Source organism: Tamandua tetradactyla, chromosome 6 (assembly GCF_023851605.1).
Source record: "Tamandua tetradactyla isolate mTamTet1 chromosome 6, mTamTet1.pri, whole genome shotgun sequence".
Taxonomy (NCBI): domain Eukaryota; kingdom Metazoa; phylum Chordata; class Mammalia; order Pilosa; family Myrmecophagidae; genus Tamandua; species Tamandua tetradactyla.
In genome coordinates this window covers 182,476,298-182,500,335 of record NC_135332.1, presented here as the reverse complement: position 1 = coordinate 182,500,335, position 24,038 = coordinate 182,476,298, and the positions used below count along the sequence as shown (strand labels likewise).

At 57.1% G+C, this 24,038-nt stretch overlaps 1 protein-coding gene across 1 annotated transcript in view; it reads left to right on the top strand.

Annotated features, from left to right (window-relative positions):
- The window catches only part of COL22A1 (collagen type XXII alpha 1 chain), a 259,058-nt gene that overhangs the window by 89,438 nt on the left and 145,582 nt on the right, over positions 1-24,038 (top strand). The window contains exons 13-17 of the mRNA XM_077163316.1: positions 14,698-14,751; positions 15,589-15,633; positions 16,186-16,239; positions 19,807-19,851; positions 22,811-22,864. Coding sequence (XP_077019431.1) covers positions 14,698-14,751; positions 15,589-15,633; positions 16,186-16,239; positions 19,807-19,851; positions 22,811-22,864 — 252 coding nt within the window. The remainder of the gene's footprint in view (positions 1-14,697; positions 14,752-15,588; positions 15,634-16,185; positions 16,240-19,806; positions 19,852-22,810; positions 22,865-24,038) is intronic.

Here is a 24,038-nt window from a genome sequence, read left to right as displayed (position 1 = left end):
AGAAGTGGGCATTTGAGCCACACCAAGAAGTGCAGCTCTTTTGGCTGGCGCCATCCAGGCAGAGCATGGACGCGGCAGAGGGGGGGAAAGGAATGCATAGGGCATGGGTGCCCACCGCGGTAAGAGCAGAGGGTATGTGGTGGCTGCCACGGGCAGCGAGAGACAGAGCTGGGGAAGGTGTGTGGGGCCAAAAGCCAGGGCCTCAAATGACAACACGTGTGGGCTTCGCTTCACAGTGTGGTAGGGAGCCACTGAAAGGCCAGAACACGCCAGATGTGCTGGGAATGTTCTTTCTGCAGACTGTTCAAAGAGCAGGCGCCAGTTTGAAAAAGGCAAGACTGGAGGGTTTGGGGGAGCAGTCAGAAGATGATTGCAGGAGTTGGAAGGGGAGACGAAGAGGGCAGCAGCCCAGGTCGGTAGCAGGACAGCCAGGCAGGAGAAAGGCGAGACCAGGCAATGTGCTGCCCAGCTACGCGTGCTGCCCCTTCTTGTACCTTCATCGTGGCATGCTCAGCATGGACAGAGCCTGGGAAATAGTGATCCTTCCAAGGAGGAAAGCCTCTTAACGTCTCTGGCTGTAAGGAGAAAGAAAAAGTAAAAAGTCACTAAGAATTCCAGTTTTCAATTGCTCCAGCTATTACAAAAATGATCCTATTTCCCAGGAAAGGCAGCCACTGGGCCTCAAGCGAGCACATTTCTGTTGCTGATTTCATCAGTGTCTGCGGACCTGTCGACTTGGGGCTGTTGGCCCCAAGATCCGTTTCTCCCAGGGGGCCCCATCCGCCCCTGGTGTGGGGCTGGCTGCATAAAACATGTGCCGCCCCTTGTTTAATGAAATTACAGCAAAACGGCGCGTTCTCGTGGCCGGCCACTGTGTCCCTGCGGGCGCACTTAGAACCCCCGTACCCAGACGCTCTGACTCAGGCTCTAAAGCCTGATTCACACCCAGAGCCTTGCTAGGTCCTGGGCTGCCCCCCGTGCCTCCTTCAGTGCGATTTGTCAGCGAGGTGGGAAACAACCATAACCCGTGCAGTGCACCAAGGGTTAAATAAACGATCCTTCCGCAGATGGTGCAGGGCTCTCAGTGATGCACTGTCCTGTCTAGAAGAACTAACAGCCAAGAAAATGCTGACATTTCATTCATTTTTAAGACATGATGCAAAATGTTTGTGCAACGTAATTCCAGTCATGTGTATGTGTGAATGAGAAAGATTTTGAAAGAGGTATTGATTGATTGATTGGAAACAAATCTCCATTTCCAGCCACCGGTCACCTCTGGGTGAGTTGGGAGGCTGTTTTTATCTCTGGTGCCTCTCTGTGTTTTCCTTTATTCTGCAGCAGGCGTCTCTGTCCTTACCCGCGTAAAAGCACAGGCACACGGCCGATACAGCCTTCCCAGGAATGAGCAGCAGTCTGGGAGGCAGCAGAGCGGACTGGCAGGGAAGCGCCACACCCGCAGGGCAGGTGCCTGTGCATCTTGGCCTGCTCAGCCTCGGTCCCTGGGCTCCTGAAGCAGGGGCTTCTGAGGCATGGTGCCTGGACATTGGGGCGCAAACCTGGCAGGTGTTTTGGTTGTTCGAGCACGACCGCTGCCTTTTGGGGGCACAGAGCCAGGGCCGACGGCCGCGGGCATCCCCAGTGCCAGGGTGGGGCTGCCTGGCCTTGGGGGACGGCTCTGTGACCACCCTTCTCGTCCTGGGCGTGTTGCCAGGAGGGTCAGACAGGCTGCTTCCCTCAGGGGCACTCTGCCTGTTCAGTCGGCTCAAGGTGCAAGGGGTGGCCCCAGTGGCCTTTTCCCTGTAGCATGAGGCATCTTGCCCCAAGCTGTGCCCAGGGGTGGCCCCAGTGGCCTTTTCCCTGTTGCATGAGGCATCTTGCCCCAAGCTGTGCCCAGGGGTGGCCCTAGTGGCCTTTTCCCTGTAGCACGAGGCATCTTGCCCCAAGCTGTGCCCACAGCACCACACTGGAGGGTTCGAAGCTGACCAGTGACAGTTGTAGGTGCCGGTGGGAGAGACCGACAGCTGGACAGACCTCCGGACTTCCGGCTCCATCCTTGCTTGATGTACTAGCTAGGGTTCTCTAGAGAAACAGAATCAGCAGGAGATAGCCATAAATATAAAAGTTATAAAGGTGTCTTACATAAGCATGAGGAAGTGGAATCCAAGGTCTGTAGGGCAGGCCGTGAGCTGGGTAAAGCAGGAAGAGCCTGTCTCTTCTGAATCCTCCTTAAAAGGCTTCTGGTGATTAGATCAAGCACCACTCATTGCAGAAGCCACTCCCCTTGGCTGGTTATAAATGGAATCAGCTGTGGATGTGGCCAGCATGGTCATGATTAAAGTCCATGAAATGGCCTCACAGCAACAGACAGACCAGCACGTGCCCGTCCAGATGACCGGGCACCACCACCTGGCCAAGCTGATATGTGAACCTGACCACGACAGTTGACATTCTCCTGTGGTCGGGCGATTTTAGCAAACTAGGAGCCTAGATTCTGTGACCTCTCAGCTGTGTGATTTGGGGTGAGTCGTCACCCCTTCTGGGCCTCTGTTCCTCCTCTAAACACAAGGAGGGGACAAGATGCTGTCGAATGGCCTCTGCAGGTGGTGGCTGTGAGGTGCGGCCAGGAGTCGCGTTGTGGTGTGGTGTACTGGTGCTAAAATCACCGCTCTGACCAGGTACGATCCTCTCCAGGCAGCAGGCACCGTTCAGGCTGTGTCCATGCTTTCTTTCTCCTCAGAACCCCGCTTTGGGAACAGCGCTGCTGCCCATTTGACTGTTGAGAACAGAACTTCGAGGTTAAGTAGCATGTCTGAGGTCGCACAGTAAGGGGATGGAGGGTGTCCCCACAGATGGAGGGTGCAAGACGTCACTACCTGGAGGGGCTGCGGAGGGAGTCGAATCACACCTGTCTGCAGCTCAGGCGGCTGAGCGCTGGAGGAGGAGAGGGACTGGCTGAGGGTCCTGAGGATGAAAATTGCCGGAGACCTCGGCATGTGCCTCTCTGGGTCTGCTCCTCCCCCTTCCACTGGAAGACCTCTCGGGGCAAATCTCCCTCCATGTTTCAACACCTGAAATCAGGCTGAGATAAAGGAGGAAGCAGCCTTTGAGGGGGGCCCCCAAGAGCCACCCATAGCCCAGGTGATGGGCCAGATGAAGCGAAGTGTCTGGCATACAGCTGGCACTAAATAAGTGCTTGCCCAGTGAATGAATGAACACATGGCAAACCTCTAGCTCCAAGAGCTAACTCAGTTAGCAGAAGGAACACAGACCCACCTTCAAAATGAGCTAAGAAAAACCTTTTAGTGTAGTTTATCCTTAATTGCTTGCGAATGAAGTAAGGAAGTGGTATGGTTTTGGAAGGAGCAGAGCCCTTTCCCCCGTGGGAGACTTGAGCCGTCTGCTGAAGTCACGTGCCCGACTCAGCACTGAGTGGCAGCTGACGGGCCGACAGCACAGGGTGGCATGGCTGGGCCAAGGTCAGGGACCAGCGGCCTCTGTGGCTGCAGGGTGTCAGCACAGTCCTCAGCCCGGCTTCCTCCTCTCCTCATGGGAGCAACAACTGTCACGTCTACTCTCCTAAGGCTGATGCGAGAGAGAAGTGCCTTTACCCGTGGGAGGACTCCACGTGGCGCCCAGTAAATACTAGGACTTGAGAAGGCATTTCGAGGGCCAAGCCCGAGCCTGGGCATAGGATTCCCTGGAGGTGGTGGGTCAATTCAGCAAGTTAGGTAAGCTATTCCAAAGGGAATGGACTCAGTGCGTTAGCCTCGAGACTAGGGGCAGACACTGTCTTTTTCCCCTGGGTGCAAGCTATAATTCCTGCCACCATTTTACTCCCGGGAATGAGCCCGTCCAAGTAGGATCAACACGGGTCTAGAAGGAGCCTTGTGAGTGCATTGCTGCGTGGAGTAGAGGCGCAGCTGAAGCCGGGGTCGCAGGTCAGCTCAGGCACAGCTGAAGCCGGGGTCACAGGTCAGCTCAGGCACAGCTGAAGCTGGGGTCACAGGTCAGCTCAGGTACAGCTGAAGCCGGGTCACAGGTCAGCTCAGGCACAGCTGAAGCTGGGGTCACAGGTCAGCTCAGGCGCAGCTGAAGCTGGGGTCGCAGGTCAGCTCAGGCACTGTGGAAGCCGGGGTCGCAGGTCAGCTCAGGCACTGTGGAAGCCGGGGTCGCAGGTCAGCTCAGGCACTGTGGAAGCCGGGTCGCAGGTCAGCTCAGGCACAGCTGAAGCTGGGGTCACAGGTCAGCTCAGGCACAGCTGAAGCCGGGGTCGCAGTTCAGCTCAGGCACAGCTGAAGCCGGGTCACAGGTCAGCTCAGGCACAGCTGAAGCTGGGGTCACAGGTCAGCTCAGGCACAGCTGAAGCTGGGGTCACAGGTCAGCTCAGGCGCAGCTGAAGCTGGGGTCGCAGGTCAGCTCAGGCACAGCTGAAGCCAGGTCACAGGTTAGCTCAGGCACTGTGGAAGCTGGGGTCGCAGTTCAGCTCAGGCACTGTGGAAGCCGGGTCGCAGGTCAGCTCAGGCACAGCTGAAGCTGGGGTCACAGGTTAGCTCAGGCACAGCTGAAGCCGGGGTCACAGGTCAGCTCAGGCACTGTGGAAGCCGGGGTCGCAGTTCAGCTCAGGCACAGCTGAAGCTGGGGTCACAGGTCAGCTCAGGCACAGCTGAAGCCGGGGTCACAGGTCAGCTCAGGCGCAGCTGAAGCCGGGGTCGCAGGTCAGCTCAGGCACTGTGGAAGCCGGGGTCGCAGTTCAGCTCAGGCACAGCTGAAGCTGGGGTCACAGGTCAGCTCAGGCACAGCTGAAGCCGGGTCACAGGTCAGCTCAGGCACTGTGGAAGCCGGGGTCGCAGTTCAGCTCAGGCACAGCTGAAGCCGGGGTCACAGGTCAGCTCAGGCACAGCTGAAGCCAGGTCACAGGTTAGCTCAGGCACTGTGGAAGCTGGGGTCGCAGTTCAGCTCAGGCACAGCTGAAGCTGGGGTCGTAGGTCAGCTCAGGCACTGTGGAAGCCAGGGTCACAGGTCAGCTCAGGCACAGCTGAAGCCGGAGTCACAGGTCAGCTCAGGCACAGCTGAAACCAGGTCACAGGTCAGCTCAGGCACTGTGGAAACTGGGGTCACAGGTCAGCTCAGATTCTTTTCCTGCTGGGTTCTTGGCTTCCTTTCGAGTGGCAGCTGTTACTACATTCAGAGCTGGGTGGGCTGTAGAAAGAGGCGGTTCAGGCAGGAGCCTGAGCAGGTGTGAGGTGGGCCCCTCTGAGACCTGGAAAACCCCAGTTTCCCTGGAGAGGAGAGTGACAGAGGGCGCGGTAGGCCAAGGCCTTTGTGGGGTGTGATGGAGCCTGCATTGTACCTTACAGATGGTGTGTGGCCCTTGAGACCCACACGGAGTGAACTTAGGCAGTGGGTTCCATTGAGCCACACTGGGGTCAGCCACTAAGTACTCAGTATTTGGTAGAAGAAGAAAAAACACGACAACAAACAAGTCCTTCAGCATTTTCACAGAAATCCTTATGGTAATCAATAAAACTTCATATGGGTTTTCTATGCTCGGATTTCACAGTGTGGTGTGCAAATAAGAATAAAAATAAATCGAGCAAATATAGGAAACTCAGCTGAATTTTATTGGGCTCATTGACTTAGCAGCAGACGGAATTTTGGCTCTTGCCAGCATCAGTTCATTCTCTTTTATGATTTTCATTTTTACTGGGACCGTGAACTGGCAGTGTTGAGCATGGGGAGAGGAGGCTCTGAGGCAGACTCATAGACATGGCTGTGCCATTGTCTTCCCGGGAAGCCACCATCTGCCGCTTTGGCCAAGTACTCCCAGGAGGAGGCCTGAGATGTGAAGTGAGCCCAAGTATTCTGAAATCATGTGGTAGAAGCATTGCGTGGTTGTCTTCCATGAAGCTACATGAATGCACAACTAGATCGACAACAGAGGAAAGCAAGCCTGATGCTGTCAGGATGAAATAAAAGGGGCTGTTTGAAAGCCAGGTTCATAATAGTCAGCTGAGGGAATTCAGTCCCCAGGCCTGAGAATAGTAAGGGTTGGCGCAAATTTATTCCAAAACTGGCCCCCAAGGGGCCTGCTGCTTCCCTGTGTTTGGTTTGGGCATCAAAATACCCTTTTGACATTGAGCAAAGTAGGTTCCTCTCCCTTTGCTGTGCTCCGTGAAGCTTTCAGGAAGGGCAGCCACTTTTGGGGACATGCCCACCCAAACGGGGCTGCGCGGGATGAATCAGGTTGGAATTCCTCAGCTCCACCCTTCTTCCTTCAGCTTAAGTAGGCTGTCCCACTTGGACCGTGTAAGCACAGGTAAGCTTTCGATACTCAGCCCCACTGAGGTTGCGCCCGCTCAGGCAGCTTGCTCTACATCATGCGGTGGATGATGTCCGGTGTGTTGGGATGCGGCCCCCCCTGCACGTCATGTGGTGGATGACATCCAGTGTGTTCGGACGTGTCCCCCCCCGCTGTGATGAGGCCCCAAAGGACCAGTGTTCTGTCCTGTGGTGTCTGGGTCGCTCTTCCCCAGGACACTCTCTGCAGGTGTCCGCCTCCCTGTCATTCACTCTCCTCTTTTCAGATCCACCATTCCCCATCGTTCCCCTCTGCCTTTTGAAATCCTGAGGCTGCTTCCAATCCAGTGGCCTCTGGTGTGCCCGGCTCACACTGGGATGTTCCACTTGCATTGCCTCATTTGTTCCTCATAGTGAGTGCAAGTCTATGGCCACCTTATCCCCCATTTCATGGCAAAGCCCACTCACACACTCACCTTTTCATCCCAAGAAGCTACAGGAAAAGGACAAAATAGTTCATAATAAACACTGACTTTTTGAGCAATTCAGCAAAATCAGTCACCTATTTAAGGTAGTGCTGTGGTAGGGGACTGGAGAGGGAGTGAAGTGAGAGACTCAAATTTCAGAGTAGGGTTCACTCAGCCTAAGGTTATAAAGGGAGAAGAGATGAAGTGTGCACAGGTGAGTCTGAGACCCCAGATGGTTTTGCGCACCGTGGGAAGCCCTCCAAGTGCCCAGCAGGGCTGCGCTTTGGAAAAGTCACTTCACCCACTTTGGCTCCGAGGGCAGGGCCGGTGACTGCGAGTGTGTCCCTGCTTAGCCCTGCTTCTGAGTGTGCTGGTCATGGGGCCAGCCCCTCAACCCAGACGCCACCGTCTGGTCTCACCGGAAGTCTCTGCTCCCAACCCGGCAGCTGTATCTCTGCCACCCCCTCCGTGAAGGAAAGGGGCCTCCGCTCCCAAGCTAGGCACTTTTGCTGGTATCTTTCCAAGGCAGGTTCTATTTGACTTGTGAGGCAGGAAGATTTCTTGGAGATAAAAGTGGACTGGACCATGAAGAGGGGACCCCACTGCTATGGACTTCCCTCCACAGGCTCCTTCCAGAGGAAGTCATCTCCACAAACCACAAGGAGCTCCCATACTTCAGGTTTTCGGGTAGAGGTGAAATCTATGGCATAGCCATGTGTGGCAGACCCACTTGTATTTTCCTGACTTTCTGGGAGCATTGGATGGTGGTGTTAGCCAGAGAGTCATGTGGGATTCATTGGCCAACCGTGGGTGGTTTCATCAGATGGCGCAGTCACTTGGTCTCAGAAAAAGTTTCATGCAGTGGAAAGTGACGTCAATCGCTTATCGAGACCTTCACATGAGCCCAGCTACTGAGACTCTGAGCACTTCCCACAGTCCCTGTGAGGAGACTGAGGCACGCCTGCATCACACGGCTGGCGAGTGGGCGGGGCTGCGCAGGACCACCGGGCTCCAGAGGCCCCGCCCCATTCCCAGCCACTGCCCTGGCCAGTGTGGGCTCCCTGCCCTTCCCCAGAGAGTGACATGCACATCCAGCACTCCTGACCGTCAGAATACGGGGAGCAACTTCTTGATGTAATGACTGTAGAGCCTCCGACCCAGATACTATAAATCGTGTGTACATTTGTAAATGTGAAGCTTCTAAGATATATTTACGCTGCTTACCTCTATCTGGGTCCCTTTCTGTCTGCCATGGCTGTTTAATCAGCACCCCGTCTCCTACTCTTAGCCTGTGCGTTAATGTGCATTATTCATGGTTATCAAGTTGGGTGACTGGTTGAACACCTTCTGGTTTTACAATAATTAAAGGATTTAGGGGAAAGTAAATTTAGCTGCTTTTGTGCCCCCAGATTGCTTGTCAGATGGGAATTAAGAGCTGAGAGAGCAAATAACGGAGCCACAGGCCTGTATGTGGTGCTGAAGTCTTCAGTTGGCAGCAGCTCACCGGCCCAGCCACAGCTGGGATCCGAAAGTCTGCCCTTTCCTCCCAGCTCCTTCTGACACTCAGGTCCATCAGACCAGTGGCAGGACCAAGGGCCTCACAGGGGAGGGGCGCGTGTGGGAAGGCCGACGCTGGGTCCGTTACTTAACCCCTGTGGCCTTTGCATTTCTCATCCATAAATTGGTGAGTATAAGAGCTCTTGTCTCAGAGTGCTGCTGCAAGGATCAAATGAGCAAATGAACATAAATGAATGATATTTAGGAAAAGTACTTATAAGTGTCAGCTGTAGTCGCCATTACACCAGCCTCGTGTTCTAGCTCATACATGCCATCATCCATGCCATCATATCCCTGGAGGCAGCCGACAACTCCCTGAGCTTCGGGAAGCCTTGAGCATGCTATTAGGAACCTTGTTCCAAGTGAGCTAACATGAGGCAGGGGGCGTGCCCAGGTGGGCTGACAGGAGGCAGGGGCTGTGCCCAGGTGGGCTGACAAGAGGCAGGGGGCGTGTCCAGGTGGGCTGACAGGAGGCAGGGGGCGTGTCCAGGTGGGCTGACAGGAGGCAGGGGGCGTGCCCAGGTGGGCTGACAGGAGGCAGGGGCTGTGCCCAGGTGGGCTGACAGGAGGCAGGGGGCGTGTCCAGGTGGGCTGACAGGAGGCAGGGGGCGTGTCCAGGTGGGCTGACAGGAGGCAGGGGCTGTGCCCAGGTGGGCTGACAGGAGGCAGGGGCTGTGCCCAGGTGGGCTGACAGGAGGCAGGGGGCGTGTCCAGGTGGGCTGACAGGAGGCAGGGGGCGTGTCCAGGTGGGCTGACAGGAGGCAGGGGCTGTGCCCAGGTGGGCTGACAGGAGGCAGGGGCCGTGTCCAGGAGGGCTGACAGGAGGCAGGGGGTGTGCTTTCGTTTCTTCAAAGTATCTGACACAATTCATTGAGCATCTGCGCGTAATGATAGCAATTAGTGTTCACAGCATTACAACCTGCCAGGAATTATACACATGCTGTTTGAGTTCAAGCTTTGAGGAAGATTTTGCTGTCTCTCGTTTTACTGCCTTAGTAACTAGGTGACCAGGAGCAAGTGGCATTTATTCTCTAAATGTCAGAGTTAGGACTCGAACTTAGGCTTTCTGACTCTGCAACCTGCATGCATCAGTGCCAAGTAGCTGCTCTCAAACTTTAATTGCATCAGAATGACCTGGAGGGCGTCTGAACCCCAGATTGCTGAGCCCCTAGATGGCTCCTTCCCCGTATCTGGACATTTGCATCTCTGACGAGGCCATACTTTATAAAGGTCTGCTGGTGCAGAGGCCGTGCTTGAAGAACTGCTGCCCAGAGATTTCCTAAAAGCGCACCTAGTGGGTCTACCAGATGGACAGGGGTGATAGGAACTTAGCGCCTCAGGCAATGGGCTAGTCTCCTTGCAATCAGGTAGAGATAAGTCCTGATATTTAGTTAGCTGAAAGAGCAATGGCCATATCAGTTGTCTTCCCTGCTTCTTTGTTCAATGAAGTAATGGTACCATCCTTGGGCCTTCAGTTTCTGATGAGCGGGTGGGTAATGCCCTCCAAATGTGAGCCCCCAGGGCTCCAAATGGGATCATGGAGGCTGTGTGTGAGTGTGAGGCAGGAGTAGGGCTGATTTTGAGTCCCAGCTGCCAGTGTGAACTTGGGTTAGGACTGCTTCTTCCAGTCGTGGTTATCTTCCGAATAGTGTCTCACACGCATAGTTATTTTCATCCTCTTGATAATCCAGAGTGAACTTTCTCTCTGCAGGAGGTTTTGGTAGTCTACCCCAAATAATAGTCCACGGTGCTTGTCTAGAATTTCCCAGTATACAAAGCATTTTCCCAAGCATTGCCTCGAGACTTTGAGCCAGAGACATCATTGTTGTTTGTGTCACCCATTTTACAGGGGATGGAGCTGAGCCAGGAGGGAATTAACTTGTTCAGCTCATTTAGGGCACGGCAGAGGCTTCCTGTGAATCTGGACCTTCTTTGTCCATTCTGGTGCTCTTCTTCCCTTCCCTTCTCCCTTCCTTCTTTCCTTCCTTCCTTCCTTCCATCCTTCCTTCTTTCCTTCCTTCCTTGCACCCTTTCTTCTTTCCTTCCTTCCCTCTTCCCCTTTTTTTCCTTTTTCTTTCTTTTGTTCATTTTTTTCCTTTCTCTTCTCCTTCTTTCTTTTTTCTATTCTTTCTTCTTTTATACTCTATTTTGAATCTATTGCTGCACATATTCCCTTGAGAATTTTCCTGTGCCTCACATTGGCAATTCCAGGTTCCTTCCGATCTCTTCTCTTCTCCTTTCATGGACTGGCCATATGGGTTCTGGAGGGTATTGTAGTTCTTAATATAATACAAAACCACTGGCATTTTAGTAATAGTTTATAGTCTACAAATTATGTCCACATTCATCGCTCATCAGAAAGCAAGGTTAACCTTGGTTTTGCAAACAATTGAACTGAGTTTCAGAGGAATTATATGATTTAGCAGTGGGTGGGCAACCTTGGGCTACAACCATTGGAGCTGATGATGAGTCCCAGCAGGTAGGAGAGGAGGGTGCCAAGGGTCTTGGGGTGATCTCTAGAGGAATGTTAAGATTGGGTGACACTTAAACATGCAATATCTGGATTGAGATGTCTTTTCTTGAAATGCAGTTTTCATGAGGGTAGTGACCTATCTAATAAAATTCCTGGATCTCAGGCTGACTTGAGAATGGACATTTTTCGGAATTTTGAGGAATTTGCAGTCTTGGCTCATTATCCTAACCAAGTAAAATAAGATTCAAAATAAGATTTTTTTTTGAATCACTTGGGAGTGGTTACCGTCTTTGATTTAGAAAATATTTACTTCTAAAAAGTTTCTTCTGGTCAGTTGCTTAGACTGTAAAGCATAGCCCAACCCTTCGCAAAGCAGGGGAGGCTGGTTCTGTTACAGTCATCTGAAGTCCACTGGCCCCTTGTCCGTTCCCTTGGGAAGCATCAGTCCTGAAGCTCGGCTTACCTATCCCCATTAGCAGTGAGGTCAGGCTCGGGCATCACACCAACCTGGCCCAGGTCATGAGGGCGAGGTGAGGAAGGAGGAGCAGACGCATCTGGCACAGGTGAGTGCTAGGTGAGGGGGAAGAAGTGCGGGCGCACCCAGCTGGCTCTAGAGGCCTTTACCTTTCTGCAACGCTGTGACATTCACCTTGTGTCTTTGCCTCCGTCCTCAAGACTGATCCCCAGCCCCTGCCATAAGCCCACAGGACTTGAGAACCCCTTGCAGGGCACTGTGCAGTGGGTCGTGCTTCCCTACCTCCTGCAGCTCCGTCTGGGAGACAGAGATGAAGGTTTGCTTCTCTACTTGGAAAAAACTAACAAGGCAAGGAAAGTGGTAACTGTGAAAAAGGCACAGCATCTAGAACTTCCCAGAGTTCTCTCTGCCATCGTCTCTGGTCTCCTCCCTGGCTCCCTTTGTTCGGGGGTCCGGTGGTCCTGCTCCCCCACCCCCTCCTCTCCTGAGGTATTTGGGCCCATGCAGGCGTCCTTCTCCTTCCGTCAGCTGCCAGGGCACAGACTGGCCTTTCAGGGACACGCCGTCTTAAGTGGGTAGACAACAGCTTGGGCGAGTTCTAATCACCCCCCTTGGCCGATTCCAGAGAGAAAGGCCATCGAGGGCATGTCCCCCGAGGAAGCCACTCAGAATCTGTGCTCATTAACGGTGAGATGGAGATGAGAATTGTGTCTACTTTTTAGAATCATCATGGGGACGAGCTACATGTGCTGTGGATATAAAATACTCAGTGCATGGCACATTGTTAATACACAGTAAATCAGCAGCAGCATGTTTAATATTACCTTTAGTTCTGCCATTATTAGCACAAACAATTGGTGCAAATAAGCAACACTGACTTGTGTTTACTGCAGCTCAGTACTTCAGAAATCACTTCCAATTTCTGAAGGATAAGATGCAAAACAGACAAATGGAAAGGTGGGGCAGGAGATTCTCTCCTGTTTGCTAATATAGAAATGGAGGCCGAAAAGCATGGAGAAGATCCCCCCCCGCCCCAGTTAAGATGATGACATTTTGAGCCCCTCAAAACACCAGAGGTGTGCCCACTTATTCAGAAAAACACCTGCCACAGTCAATCCTGTGCCCCTGACATTGAGCAACCTTCTTTTGAAACATCTCCAGACGGCCCACTTGCCCGCTCGCAGCTACCCAGGGACTGCCGAGCAGACCTGTAGACCATTGGAAATTTCCCTCAAAAAAGCATCTCACCCAAATAAGTCGCTTGCCAGCCTTCGAGTGTCTCAGAATTCCCTTGCTTTCCTCTGTAAATGGATTCTTCTTTCTAAACTTTGAGTCCCCGGCAGCTGCCTGGTCACCTTGCTGAAGTCCGTTACTCACTTTACCTCGGACTCAGTTTTGCTCTTGACGAGATCCAGGGCCGTCCAGGGGTTTCAGTGGACTCGGGATCCCCAGGGAGGCACCCAGGGCCGCCCAGGGGTGTCAGTGGACTCGGGATCCCCAGGGAGGCACCCAGGGCCGCCCAGGGGTGTCAGTGGACTCGGGATCCCCAGGGAGGCACCCAGGGCCGCCCAGGGGTGTCAGTGGACTCGGGATCCCCAGGAAGGCACCCAGGGCCGCCCAGGGGTGTCAGTGGACTCGGGATCCCCAGGGAGGCACCCAGGGCCGCCCAGGGGTGTCAGTGGACTTGGGATCCCCAGGAAGGCACCCAGGGCCGCCCAGGGGTGTCAGTGGACTCGGGATCCCCAGGGAGTCTGGCTCCTCCCTCTGCCCCTTCTACTGCTCCCGCGGACTCAGGCATTCTCCCCTGAGCAGCCTGCCGTGCCGCCTGGGGCCGTGGGCCATGCTGCTGCCCTCAGGGCACTGCTGGACACTGAGCAGAGTCCTGGGCTGGACGTTCCCAGCCAAGGCCACGGCCCCGTTCCAGAGAGAACGGGGAGGAGGAGGCCCGGGAGGCGTGATGAGCCCCTTGTCCTGAGCTGTGGATGCCCTGGGGGGCCGTTGTGTGCTGGGTGGGCGTGCCCTGCCTGGGAGAGGCTGATGTGGTCCAGCCGGGAGGTGCGTAACCTGGGCCGGCCCCCTCGTGAAAATCTTGCCCGGGATGGGGTGGGACAGATGCCCTCCGACGTCCCTCCCATCAACGAGTTGCCCAGTGTTTGTCCCTTCTCTTCCTTTGCCTTCCAAGAGGCCAGGTGTGCTGGAGTTGGGAATTCTTGAGACATTTTAATCAAGGGAGTGACATGGCCATATGTGAACATGGCCCACAAGGGCCTCTGTGAGCCGAAACTGTGGCCCCAGGGCAGGGACCTGCAGACAGCGCCGGCCAGAGCCTCCATGCCAGCCCACAGCTGCCGTTGCCCGCCACGCGCTCCGTGGCAAAGCTCAGGGGCTGCTGCGGGACGTCTCGGCCCATGCAGGGCCTCAGGGAGACCTGCCCGAGAAGCCCGCAGCCCGGCACAGGCTGGCCTCCCGTCTGCAGCATTTGCACACCGTCCCCAACCCTATGAGCCGAGGCCACTGGCCAGCAGGTCCCCAGGTGCCCTGGTCTGTCGGGGCACTTCAGGTGGGAGCATTCTAATTTCCTTCCTGCCTCTCTGATGCACCTGCCATGGCGCATCCGTGGTCGCAGGCAGGGTGGCCATGGGGACTGCAGGGCACAGGCCAGCCCCACGCCGGGCGAGTAGACCCGAGTCCTCCATCCTGCGACTTGAGACGTACGCACGTGAGCCCAGGCTCTCGGGGGACCCACCAGCTGGAAGGTGCCACACACGTCTGACACCCGTCACAGGTGTCCGTCTGTCCTTCCCTTCAGTAGCACAGGAGGCTGGCGCTGTAGAAGACATGTGGACCTTTTTAAAATCTGTAGATGTGTCACATGTGCACACGTGGACCTCTCAACTTACAGATGAAGCCAGACGCACCATGGGCGGTACCTTTGGGAAGAGGAGAAGCAGTGACCCCCAGGGCCGCGGGGGCACGGGGTGGCTCAGCGCACCTTGCAGGGTCGAACACCATGTTTCCTGAACACCATAGCTGCTTTCCCGAATCCATCTGTCCTTCTGTGACCCAACAGCATCTGCCCCCACTCACAGCAGTCTCGAGACTTGCCCAGGGTCATAGGGAAAGTGGATGGAGGATTAGGGGGACAGCCTCGGGTTGAGTCCACACTGCTGGAGCTGGGTGGGAACACGGACACCCTGGCCTGGCTCCAGTGAGGAAAGGTCACCCCACAAGCTCCAGGAGCCTGTGGACCCTGCTCCACACCCAGCCACGTGCACAGGGGCCACCTCACGACCAGGCAGACGCGACCAGGCAGACGTGAAGTGGGCCATGGCAAGACCCGAGAACATGCATCCAGCCAGCTGCCCGCAGGACATGCTGCCAGCACTGCCCCTGGTGCTGTCTAACGGTGTGTCCTTCTCTCCTTCCAGGGCTCTCTGGGCCTGCCGGGTCCCCCCGGGAGAGACGGCGGCAAAGGCGTGAGAGTGAGTGCATTCGCTGCCCCCGCCCCGAGGGAGGCCAGGGCACAGCCTCTGGGTAGCTCCCTGTCCAAGCAAGGGCTGGCCGTTGGCGAAGCCAGGGGCTGAGCTGGGACCCTGGCCTGGCTGCCCACGGGCAGCACTGAGCTGGAACCCCAGCCTGGCTGCCCCATGCGGACACATGAAGCGGCTATCTTGCTCCTTGCCCTTGGCACCCTCGACCCTGTCCCTGGGGAGCAGCCGTGCACGGGAGGCATCTGTGGCCCACTGCATGGAACCGAGCTCATCTAGGGCAGGAAATGAGCTGAGCTCAGTGCAGTGGGGTTTTGCCCTGCCCCGGGAATCGGCTCCTCACCCTGAGCAGCCCCCCGCCCCCACCCCTGAGCTGGAGTGTGCAGCAGACCCAGGTGGGAGGGCCCGTCTGCTTGGGGAGAAAGGGGGCCTTGTTTCCGTGAGAAGCTGGACGAACATCCCTCAGGTTCTCCCCTCGGCCCCTCTGTCCTCTTCCCCCCCATTGCTCCACCTCTGGTCGGGGGCAACTGGCCAACCAAGAACAGGAGGGAGGTGTGGTCCCGTGAACCGCAGTCCTGTCACTGCCCTCCAGCTGGACAGTCTCTGTCCTCCCCGCCTGTGCCCACGGCTGCCTTCTCCGAGCTCCAGCTTTGTTGGGGCTGGGGTCACCCCCCTGCTGTGAAGATGGGCTTGGGGCTTGAGGAAAAGTGTCTGAGGGGGCCAGGCCCTCCATGAGTGGCACAGTTTCTGTGTCAGGAGAGGGATGGCCTGAGGCCTGGGTGGGCTGCACGCAGTGTCCAGCTGCCTGACCACGTCCCATTCTGTGTGCAGGGGGAGCCGGGGCTGCCGGGGCTGCCGGGCGAGGCAGGCATCCAGGTGAGTGTCCACGGCCGGCCGAGCATCTGGGGGCATTGATCGGCACAGAATCCTTGGCTTCAGTGAGGGGTGCTCAGAGGGATCCCCAGCGACCCTCCAGCAAACCCAGTGCCTGTTTGTGCGTTGCAGACCCCACTCGGCCACAGCTATTCCCATTTCCTGCAGGCAGGATCCCTGCCTGGGCCTTGCGTGTGCAGCGCCTCTCCCCGCCCGGCCGGCATCTCAGCCGTTCTTAGGGCAAATGTGTATCACTCCTGGCATGGGGCACTGTTATTCAAGGGGCCTTTCCCTTATTCGTGACCCCAAATGTTGTTTCCATTTGCTTTTCACTAAACCAGGGATGCTGGGAAGGCTCACCAGAGGAGGGCTGGGGTGGGGCGGGGGCTTCGGGGCGGAGAGTGGCCGTGTGGCCAGCACGGGCAATGCACAGACTTTGTGTCACCAGCGCTGACTCCCAACCGGGTGCTGCCTCCACTTTGCTGCTTCCCTTCCGGAACCTTTTCTCTGTTCATTTCTCTTCTTGTTAATGCTCTCCCTGACCCTCTTCTGCAGGGACCTAGGGGCCCACCTGGACTTCCTGGAGCTCCCGGGCCTGTGGGAGCGCCTGTAAGTACAGCCCTGCTCAGCAGGGTTCTGTCCCCTGGCCCAGGACTCGGGGGCAGGCCCAGTCCCTGCAGCTCACACGGGGACCCTGCCCTGCACGTGTCGAGGGGTGCCAGGCCCTCCTCTCTCAGACTGGAAATCCTTCAACACCACTAGGACACTGAGGGTCACCCAGAGGACAGGTGTGCGGTGCACCTTCCCAGACCCCGTGGCCAGAGAAGGGGGCAGCGGGTTGACTGGAGTCGGGACTCAGCATTTTAACAGCAGCCTAGGTAGTCAGACTTGGTCCAGAGGGCCTGTTTTTGCTACCACACTCAGTCCCCAGTCCTGGAGGGTCTCCACTGAGTCCCTGGTCCTGGGGGGTCTCCACTGAGTCTCCAGTCTTGGGGGTTCCCCACTGAATCCCTAGTTCTGGGGGATTTCCACTGAGTCCCCAGTCTTGGAGCATGTGCCCCCCACCCCCTTGTGTCATCTTGCATGGAGTGTGTGCCCCCCCGACCCCCGTGTGTCGTCTCACACGGAGCGTGTGCCCCCCCAACCCCCGTGTGTCGTCCGGCATGGAGCGCATGCCCCCCGACCCCCGTGTGTCATCCCACACGGAGCGCCTGCCCCCCCCGACCCCCGTGTGTCGTCCCGCATGGAGCATCTTCCCCCCACCCCCGTGTGTCGTCCCGCATGGAGCGTGTGCCCCCCCGAGCACTGCAGGGTCAGCCCCATGGAAGTGCCCGGCCCCACTTGCTTTGTGTCACTGAGGGCCCCTCACCTCAGCCGTGCTGACTGCCTGGGGCACACACAGGGCCACCCCTGCCTGAGGTGCACCCTCATCTTCTCATCCTCTTTGCACCCCATTCAGGATCACCTCGGTGCTGGGACAGTACTGGGTGTGGGGAGGCAGAGGTGGGTGGGACAGAGCCCCACCTCCCAGGCCTGACCCGCTGGGAGACACTGACAGGCTGCCCACCTGGGAGGGCCGCAGGGAGGTGCTGTAAAGCTTCAGGGAAGTGCCACCCTTGCACAGGATTTGGTGGGCACGCGAGACAATTGTGTGTCCCAGGTGGGGGTGGCAGGGGCTGGCGCGACTCAGGACAGAGCGTGCTAGTTGCCAGATAGGGGGCTGCAGGGCTCTGGGTCCGGAACCTTGTGCAGGGCCAGAGCAGAGAGTGGAGGCTGGAGAGGGGCAGGGCCCAGGGCAGTGGAGGACATGTGGACTTAGAGACTCAGAGGGCTCGAAGGCTCCTGCACAGCCGCCTCCTGCCCCCACCTTCCGCACTCATGCCCAGTGCTAGGGAACGTTCTGAGGGCCTTGGGACCACCACGCCCACCTGCCCCCTCTCCTCACCTTCCGTGGCCGGGCTCAGACCTCCTCCCTGCCCCAGTGGACACAGGTGGCCTCTGGGTGAGTGCCCAGGACGCTTCTCCAGAGCTGGCTGTCCCTAACTCCCGATCCGTGCCCTGAGCGTCAGCACAAGCTCCCGTATCTGTGACATTTCACGGCCACACGTGCCAAGCTGTCTTCCTGTCTGTAGAGGAAGGTGCAAAGCCACTTCCAGGGGCGCCTGGCAAGGAGGGGGCTATGAGGGGTAGGAGGGGCCATGAGGGGTAGGAGGGGCCATGAGGGGTAGGAGGGGCTACGAGGGGTAGGAGGGGCCATGAGGAGTAGGAGGGGCTACAAGGGGTAGGAGGGGGCCATGAGGGTTAGGAGGGGCTATGAGGGGTAGGAGGGGCTACGAGGGGTAGGAGGGGCCATGAGGGGTAGGAGAGGCCATGAGGGGTAGGAGGGACCATGAGGGGTAGGAGGGGCCGTGAGGGGTAGGAGGGGGCCGTGAGGGGTAGGAGGGGGCCATGAGGGGTAGGAGGGGCCATGAGGGGTAGGAGGGGCCATGAGGGGTAGGAGGGGCTACGAGGGGTAGGAGGGGCCATGAGGGGTAGGAGGGGCCATGGGGAGTAGGAGGGGCCATGGGGAGTAGGAGGGGCCACGAGGGGTAGGAGGGGCCATGGGGACTAGGAGGGGCCACGAGGGGTAGGAGGGGCCATGAGGGTTAGGAGGGGCTACGAGGGGTAGGAGGGGCTACGAGGGGTAGGAGGGGCCATGAGGGGTAGGAGGGGCTACGAGGGGTAGGAGGGGCCATGAGGAGTAGGAGGGGCTACAAGGGGTAGGAGGGGGCCATGAGGGTTAGGAGGGGCTACGAGGGGTAGGAGGGGCCACGAGGGGTAGGAGGGGCCATGAGGGGTAGGAGAGGCCATGAGAGGTAGGAGGGACCATGAGGGGTAGGAGGGGCCGTGAGGGGTAGGAGGGGGCCATGAGGGGTAGGAGGGGCCATGAGGGGTAGGAGGGGCTACGAGGGGTAGGAGGGGCCATGAGGGGTAGGAGGGGCCATGGGGAGTAGGAGGGGCCACGAGGGGTAGGAGGGGCCATGAGGGGTAGGAGGGGCCATGAGGGGTAGGAGGGGCCATGAGGGGTAGGAGAGGCCATGGGGAGTAGGAGGGGCCATGAGGGGTAGGAGGGGCTACGAGGGGTAGGAGGGGCCATGGGGGGTAGGAGCCCACCATCCAAGTGGCCTTGATGGAGCAGTTTCCCACCCTTTCCTGGACAGCAGGCTGCTCAGAAAGGAGGTCACCGGGAGAGTGCTGGGGGTCCCGGAGCCTTAGCGGTGCGTGGCCTGTGCCCGCAGCCCCAGGTGGACCTGCTGCGCCCTCTTCCGTGAAGGCGCAGAGCGGGGCCAGCGCAGGGCGTCCAGGCCCGGCTATTGGTGGGGCCCGCTATGGGCCTGGCCTGCAGCCGCTGCCCGGAGCCCGGAGCCCCGAGCCTTCCTCAGCTCCCCTGCTCTGACCCGCCCCTCAGCAGGACCTTTGGGTGACGCGGTCGCAGGCGCATGACTAACAGGACCCGCTTGCATCAGGTTCAGCGATTCCACACAGCGGCAGCCGCGCCTCTGGCAGGCGCTTCCTTGGACACTGGGGCCCATGCTGGGGCTTAGGTTCTTCTTGGGGGGACGGCCCGTGAGGGTACCTGGGGCAGGGGGCAGGTTTAGGTCTTGGGCTGGAGTGGCCAGCATTGTGTGGGCATCTCCACCACGTCAGCCCGTGGGAGGGCAGGGGGCTCCAGGGCGTGGGAGCTGGCAGCCACTAAGAGGGAGGTGGGGGACTTAGGGAGCAGCGGTTCCCTGTCACTGCGGTGGGTGGGGTTGCTTGAAGGGGCCAGTGTCGGGGCCTAGCGTGGGGGCCCCTCCACAGGCTCCACGGTGGGGTCCTGGACCAGGCTGGGGGGCCGTGAGGGTCTCAGGCTCCACGATGAGTCCCGGACTGGGCTGGGGGGCTGGACTGCACTGTCCCCTGTCGTGCCCCGGGCCTGGTAAGCTCTGGAATGAACTGTGCAATGTGGACACCAGCTGGGGCCTGGGGACAGCTGCAGGGCTTCACCCCTTACCTCAGAAGTGGACCAGTTCAGCTGCCCGGGCCCGAGGGCGATCAGGCAGCTCCATGAGGCAGGGTCTTTGCACCGCCACCCCCTTCACTCCACCCTGGGCTGGGTGGGGTTGGGTGCAGCTGCTCTTGTTGTTCTGTCCCTAGGGCCTCCAAGGAGAACGAGGTGACAAGGGGCCCCGAGGAGAAAAGGTATGGACGTCAAGCTGCCAGCTCACCTTCCGTGGAAATCAGGAGGAGGGTGCCTGGGGCACTGTGGGTCGCTGGTGTGGACCCCCTCTGGCTCGGATGAGTTACATGTCCTCTCTGCTGCTCCACTGCTGGCGGTCCACCAGAAGGGACAGCCAGCAGTGACCACCCTGACCTGCATTTGAGCCTTAATTAACAAGTGTTGTGAATGGACGAAGCGTAGGCTCTCAGATGCAGGTGGTGTAGCTGCCAGACTGTGAGGGGGTGACCATTCCTTCACCACCAGGCCACTGGGGCACAGCAAAAATAATTCTGAGGTCAACTTCTTCCACATCTGCTGATGCCAGAGACTCCCGAGGCAGCTGGCTGTGGGGTTTGACATCTCTTCCCATGCGCATTAGTTGAGTTCCTTAAGGTCTGGGATGAAGTGTTCCAAGAACTGTGCTTGTCTGTCCTTTCTCAGCCATGTTTTACATAATTTTTCAGAGTCTGCACTTCCCTGCCTCGTGCTTCACCCCACCGTATGCCCCAGCCTGACCTCTGCAGGCATTTCAGTTTGAGACCCTGCTGCTTGCACTGCCCGCTTGTCTCTGTCTTCCCTGGCTCTCTTCCTTCCCACAATCTCCCTCCTTATCCACCCTTGTCTCATCCTCTCCCTCTCCTGCCCCTGCTGGTAAAGACATGTGTCAGTTCTCCAGCTGTACCCAGCCGGGCCTCATTTTCCGTCTGCTGAGCAGCAAAATAGTTTGCTGAGATTCTGTTCAGCCAGGGCCTCCTGGAGCCTCGTGCAACTGTCCTGAGCTGCAGCTGGGAGATCTCTCGGCCTCAAGCTCCATGGATCTTGAAGTAGGAAATAAGGACTTGGGCAACAGGCGTAACTCTCTGCTTCAAGTTAGAACCTGTAAAATAATACCTGGCCAACACATTTTCCTTTCCTCTGAGCCCTGTGGAAACGCCAAATATTGGGGTGCTATTTGGTGGGGTAGCCTGCTCCAAGGAAGCAAGCTCTGGCTTGCAAGTCAGGAGACTTTGCCTCAACTGTGGACCCATCACTATGTGTCTGCACAATGCTGGACAAGGTGGTCAGTCCCCCACCTAGAAACGGAGGCGTGGGGCTCCAGGAGCTCTGAGAGGCCAGCCAGCTCAGCCACTCACGGAACCAACGGGAGAGAGCCTCAGTGTCCCCGGACCTCATGGGGTGGTAGAAAGAGGCAGAGGAAGTGTGAGGAGACCCAGACTCAGGCGCCGGTGGCAGCATGCCCAGGAGGGGCTGAGTGCACACGAGCACCTCCACCCCTGTGCCTCAGTTTCTCATCTGTGCTGCCCTCAAGCCGGCCAGCCTCACAGGGTGGAGGAAGGGAAGAAGGAGACTCTGCGGAGTCTCCCGGCAGAGAGATGAAATGCGGGCAGCTCGGCGCCATTCACCCGATGACTGGAATTAATGCATAATGGTGCCTAAAAACAGAAATGTGGATATAAAGGTTCTAAAATTTTTAAATCATTGCTGAAAAATAGAAAACATACATTATTGAGTTTACAAGCAGAGCTGAGAGGTTTGGGGACAACCCCAAAGTTCAGGTCAGTGGATGTGTGGGGTTGGAGGGAACTTGGGTCATCGGGGGAGCCCATGGGGCCCTGCCCTATCCTTGGGCCTTGGGGGAGCTCCTCCCTGCCCCTTTGGGGAACTGACCATGGGGAGCCCTGGTGCTTGTTCAGGTAAGGCAAAGGACACAGCCCCAAGGAGCCAGCAGCCCCCAGAAGGAACGGATGTGTCCATTCCAAGGAGAGAAGCCATGATGCATCACGCCTGTCGGGAAGCCCCACCTGTCCCTGTACTCAGGAGAGGCGGCTGCATCACAGAAGCCACCCACAGGAGGCAGGCTGAGCTAGAAGCACCAGATAGCCACATCCTGAACCTTTAAAAAGAAAAAAGGAATCAACAACTCAGAGTTATGGTGAAATAGGAGGAGGCTGGGAACGCATTTTTTTGCGTCATCTCTCCATCACGCAGTAACTTGAGAAGGGCCCTGCCGTGGAGCTGGGGTCCAAGGGCCACGGGAAGGAAAGGCTGACCCGGCCTTAGGCCCTCCTGAGTGAACGGGTCGGGCCTGTGTGAGGGGAGCTGCCACCACCTGCTTTCGACGAAATGGTCAAGGAGGAACGTCTGTGCTGAGGGGACAGCCAGCCCAGAACTCAGAATGAGACATGCCTCTGAGTTGGGGGAACCTAAGAGGCAGCTCAGGCTGCTGGGCCGCCATGTGGGGGTCTGTTCAAATGCAGCCCCCCCCCCCAGGAGACTCTGCCTCTGCAGCACTGGGTGCTGGGCCTGGTCGCAGCTGGATGCTGGGTGCTAACCCAGCCATGGACCGTGCTGGCCTCCTGGGCTTCGGCCTGGACAGCTGACCCACTGGACGCACGCCAGCACATGCCACGGACCTCCCAGGAGTGGGTGCTTCACAGACCTTACCCCTCTCCTCACTCACAGGTACCTTCTATCCTTGTTCCGTGAAAGGCAGCCGGAGGAACAGGCTCCAGGAGACAGGGCAGTCCTGCGGCAGTCTGCAGCTTGGCGTGGGACGGGGCTGGACGAGGGCTGCTCGCAGCCTGTCGCTCATTCTCAGGCTGTTCCAGCCACTTTGGGAAGGGCCACCGAGGCTCAGCACGCGTCTGCTGGATGAGTGCACAGGAGGGAAATGTGCCTGTGGTCTTACAGATTCGCGGACGCAGGTGTCCGCTACTTTGATCCCCGCAGGGAACCCTGAGAAAAAGAGCTGTTGCTTTCCCTGGTCGTGTCCTGGGAAATGTCTGGTTTCTCTGCCCTTCGCCCTGTGCCCCTGAACCCTTCGCACACCCATCGTCTGTGTCTGGACCTCCTGCCTTCGGAGGTGCCTGGTGAACAGTGACTTTGCTCACCCTTCCTTCCCCAAGTCCACCTCCTACTTCATTTCCCTTGTTTCTCCAGGGGCAGCGAGGCCTGGACGGATTTCCCGGGAAGCCAGGGGACTCAGGACAGCCGGTGAGTGGCGCTGACCCTGCTGTGTTGGGTTTTGCCAGAGGACGGGAGCGGCCAGATCATTCCAGGGTCCAGCATTCTCCAGGGCCCGGGCAGCTTCCTTTCTGCAAAGCTGGAGGCTCTGATGGTCCAGTGACTGGACCCCGCTCGAGCGGTCCCGTGTAGGCATGTAACATCAGAGCTGGGCAGGAGGGCCGTGAGGGCAGGTGCCCCACGTCTACCCGAGGAGACAGACGTCTCATTGCTAACGTGGGGGTGGGCAGCGTGCACACATTCGAAAAGGCGTCCCTCCACGCTGGTCACTCAGTGCTGCCCACGAGATGCCCTGGACTGCCGGCAGGATGAGTGTGCGGCCCGTGAGGGCACAGGGCACGGCACCCCCAGGGCACACCCTTCCACGGGACACAGGAGCCCAGGGAACTGGGAGGCAGGAAATCCCCAGAAGAGGATTTTAGGTGTCTGAGGATGGGGAGGGGATGAAACTTTTGTACCATTTAAACCTTGAACCATGTGGACACATTATGGATTCAAAAAGTAATTAAATTTAAACATATGTGATTAAAAAGAAAAGATCAAATATCCACCTTGAAGGTAATTAGGAAAATACTTACCATGTTTATAATAAAAGTTAATGTATCAATATATCAGTCAATTCATATATTTGTATATGTTGCAATATACATCAATTTATAGATAAATAAACACAATAATCATATATATAAATTAATTAAAACAAATGTGTTAGTTTCAATATTTTTTATCAATGTAAATTGAATTGGCATTAATCAAATCAATGTAATTCCATCACCAGGAAATGATATTTTGACAATGATTATTGACTGTCATTTAATAATATAATTCCACAAATTGTAATCATACTTTTTAATCTCCTGCTCTCCTGCCCTCAACATCATATTATAAACATCAACCCTTTTCTTAAATATGTGCCAAGGGCAGGACACTTGGTGCTTTTGTGGAAAGGCAGATAATTAACTCGTTTGCTCAGACCTGCCCCCTGGGCGCTGCGTCTGTGCCCAGCCGGCGCCCCCCTCGGAACAGGCCATGTGTTCACTGAGAAGGACTGAGGCCCTTCCTGCAGAACTTGCATCTGACACAGGAAAGCAGCAAAAGTAACCGGTAAACCAGCAAGAACGTGAAATGCTGCTGTGTGAAGGCA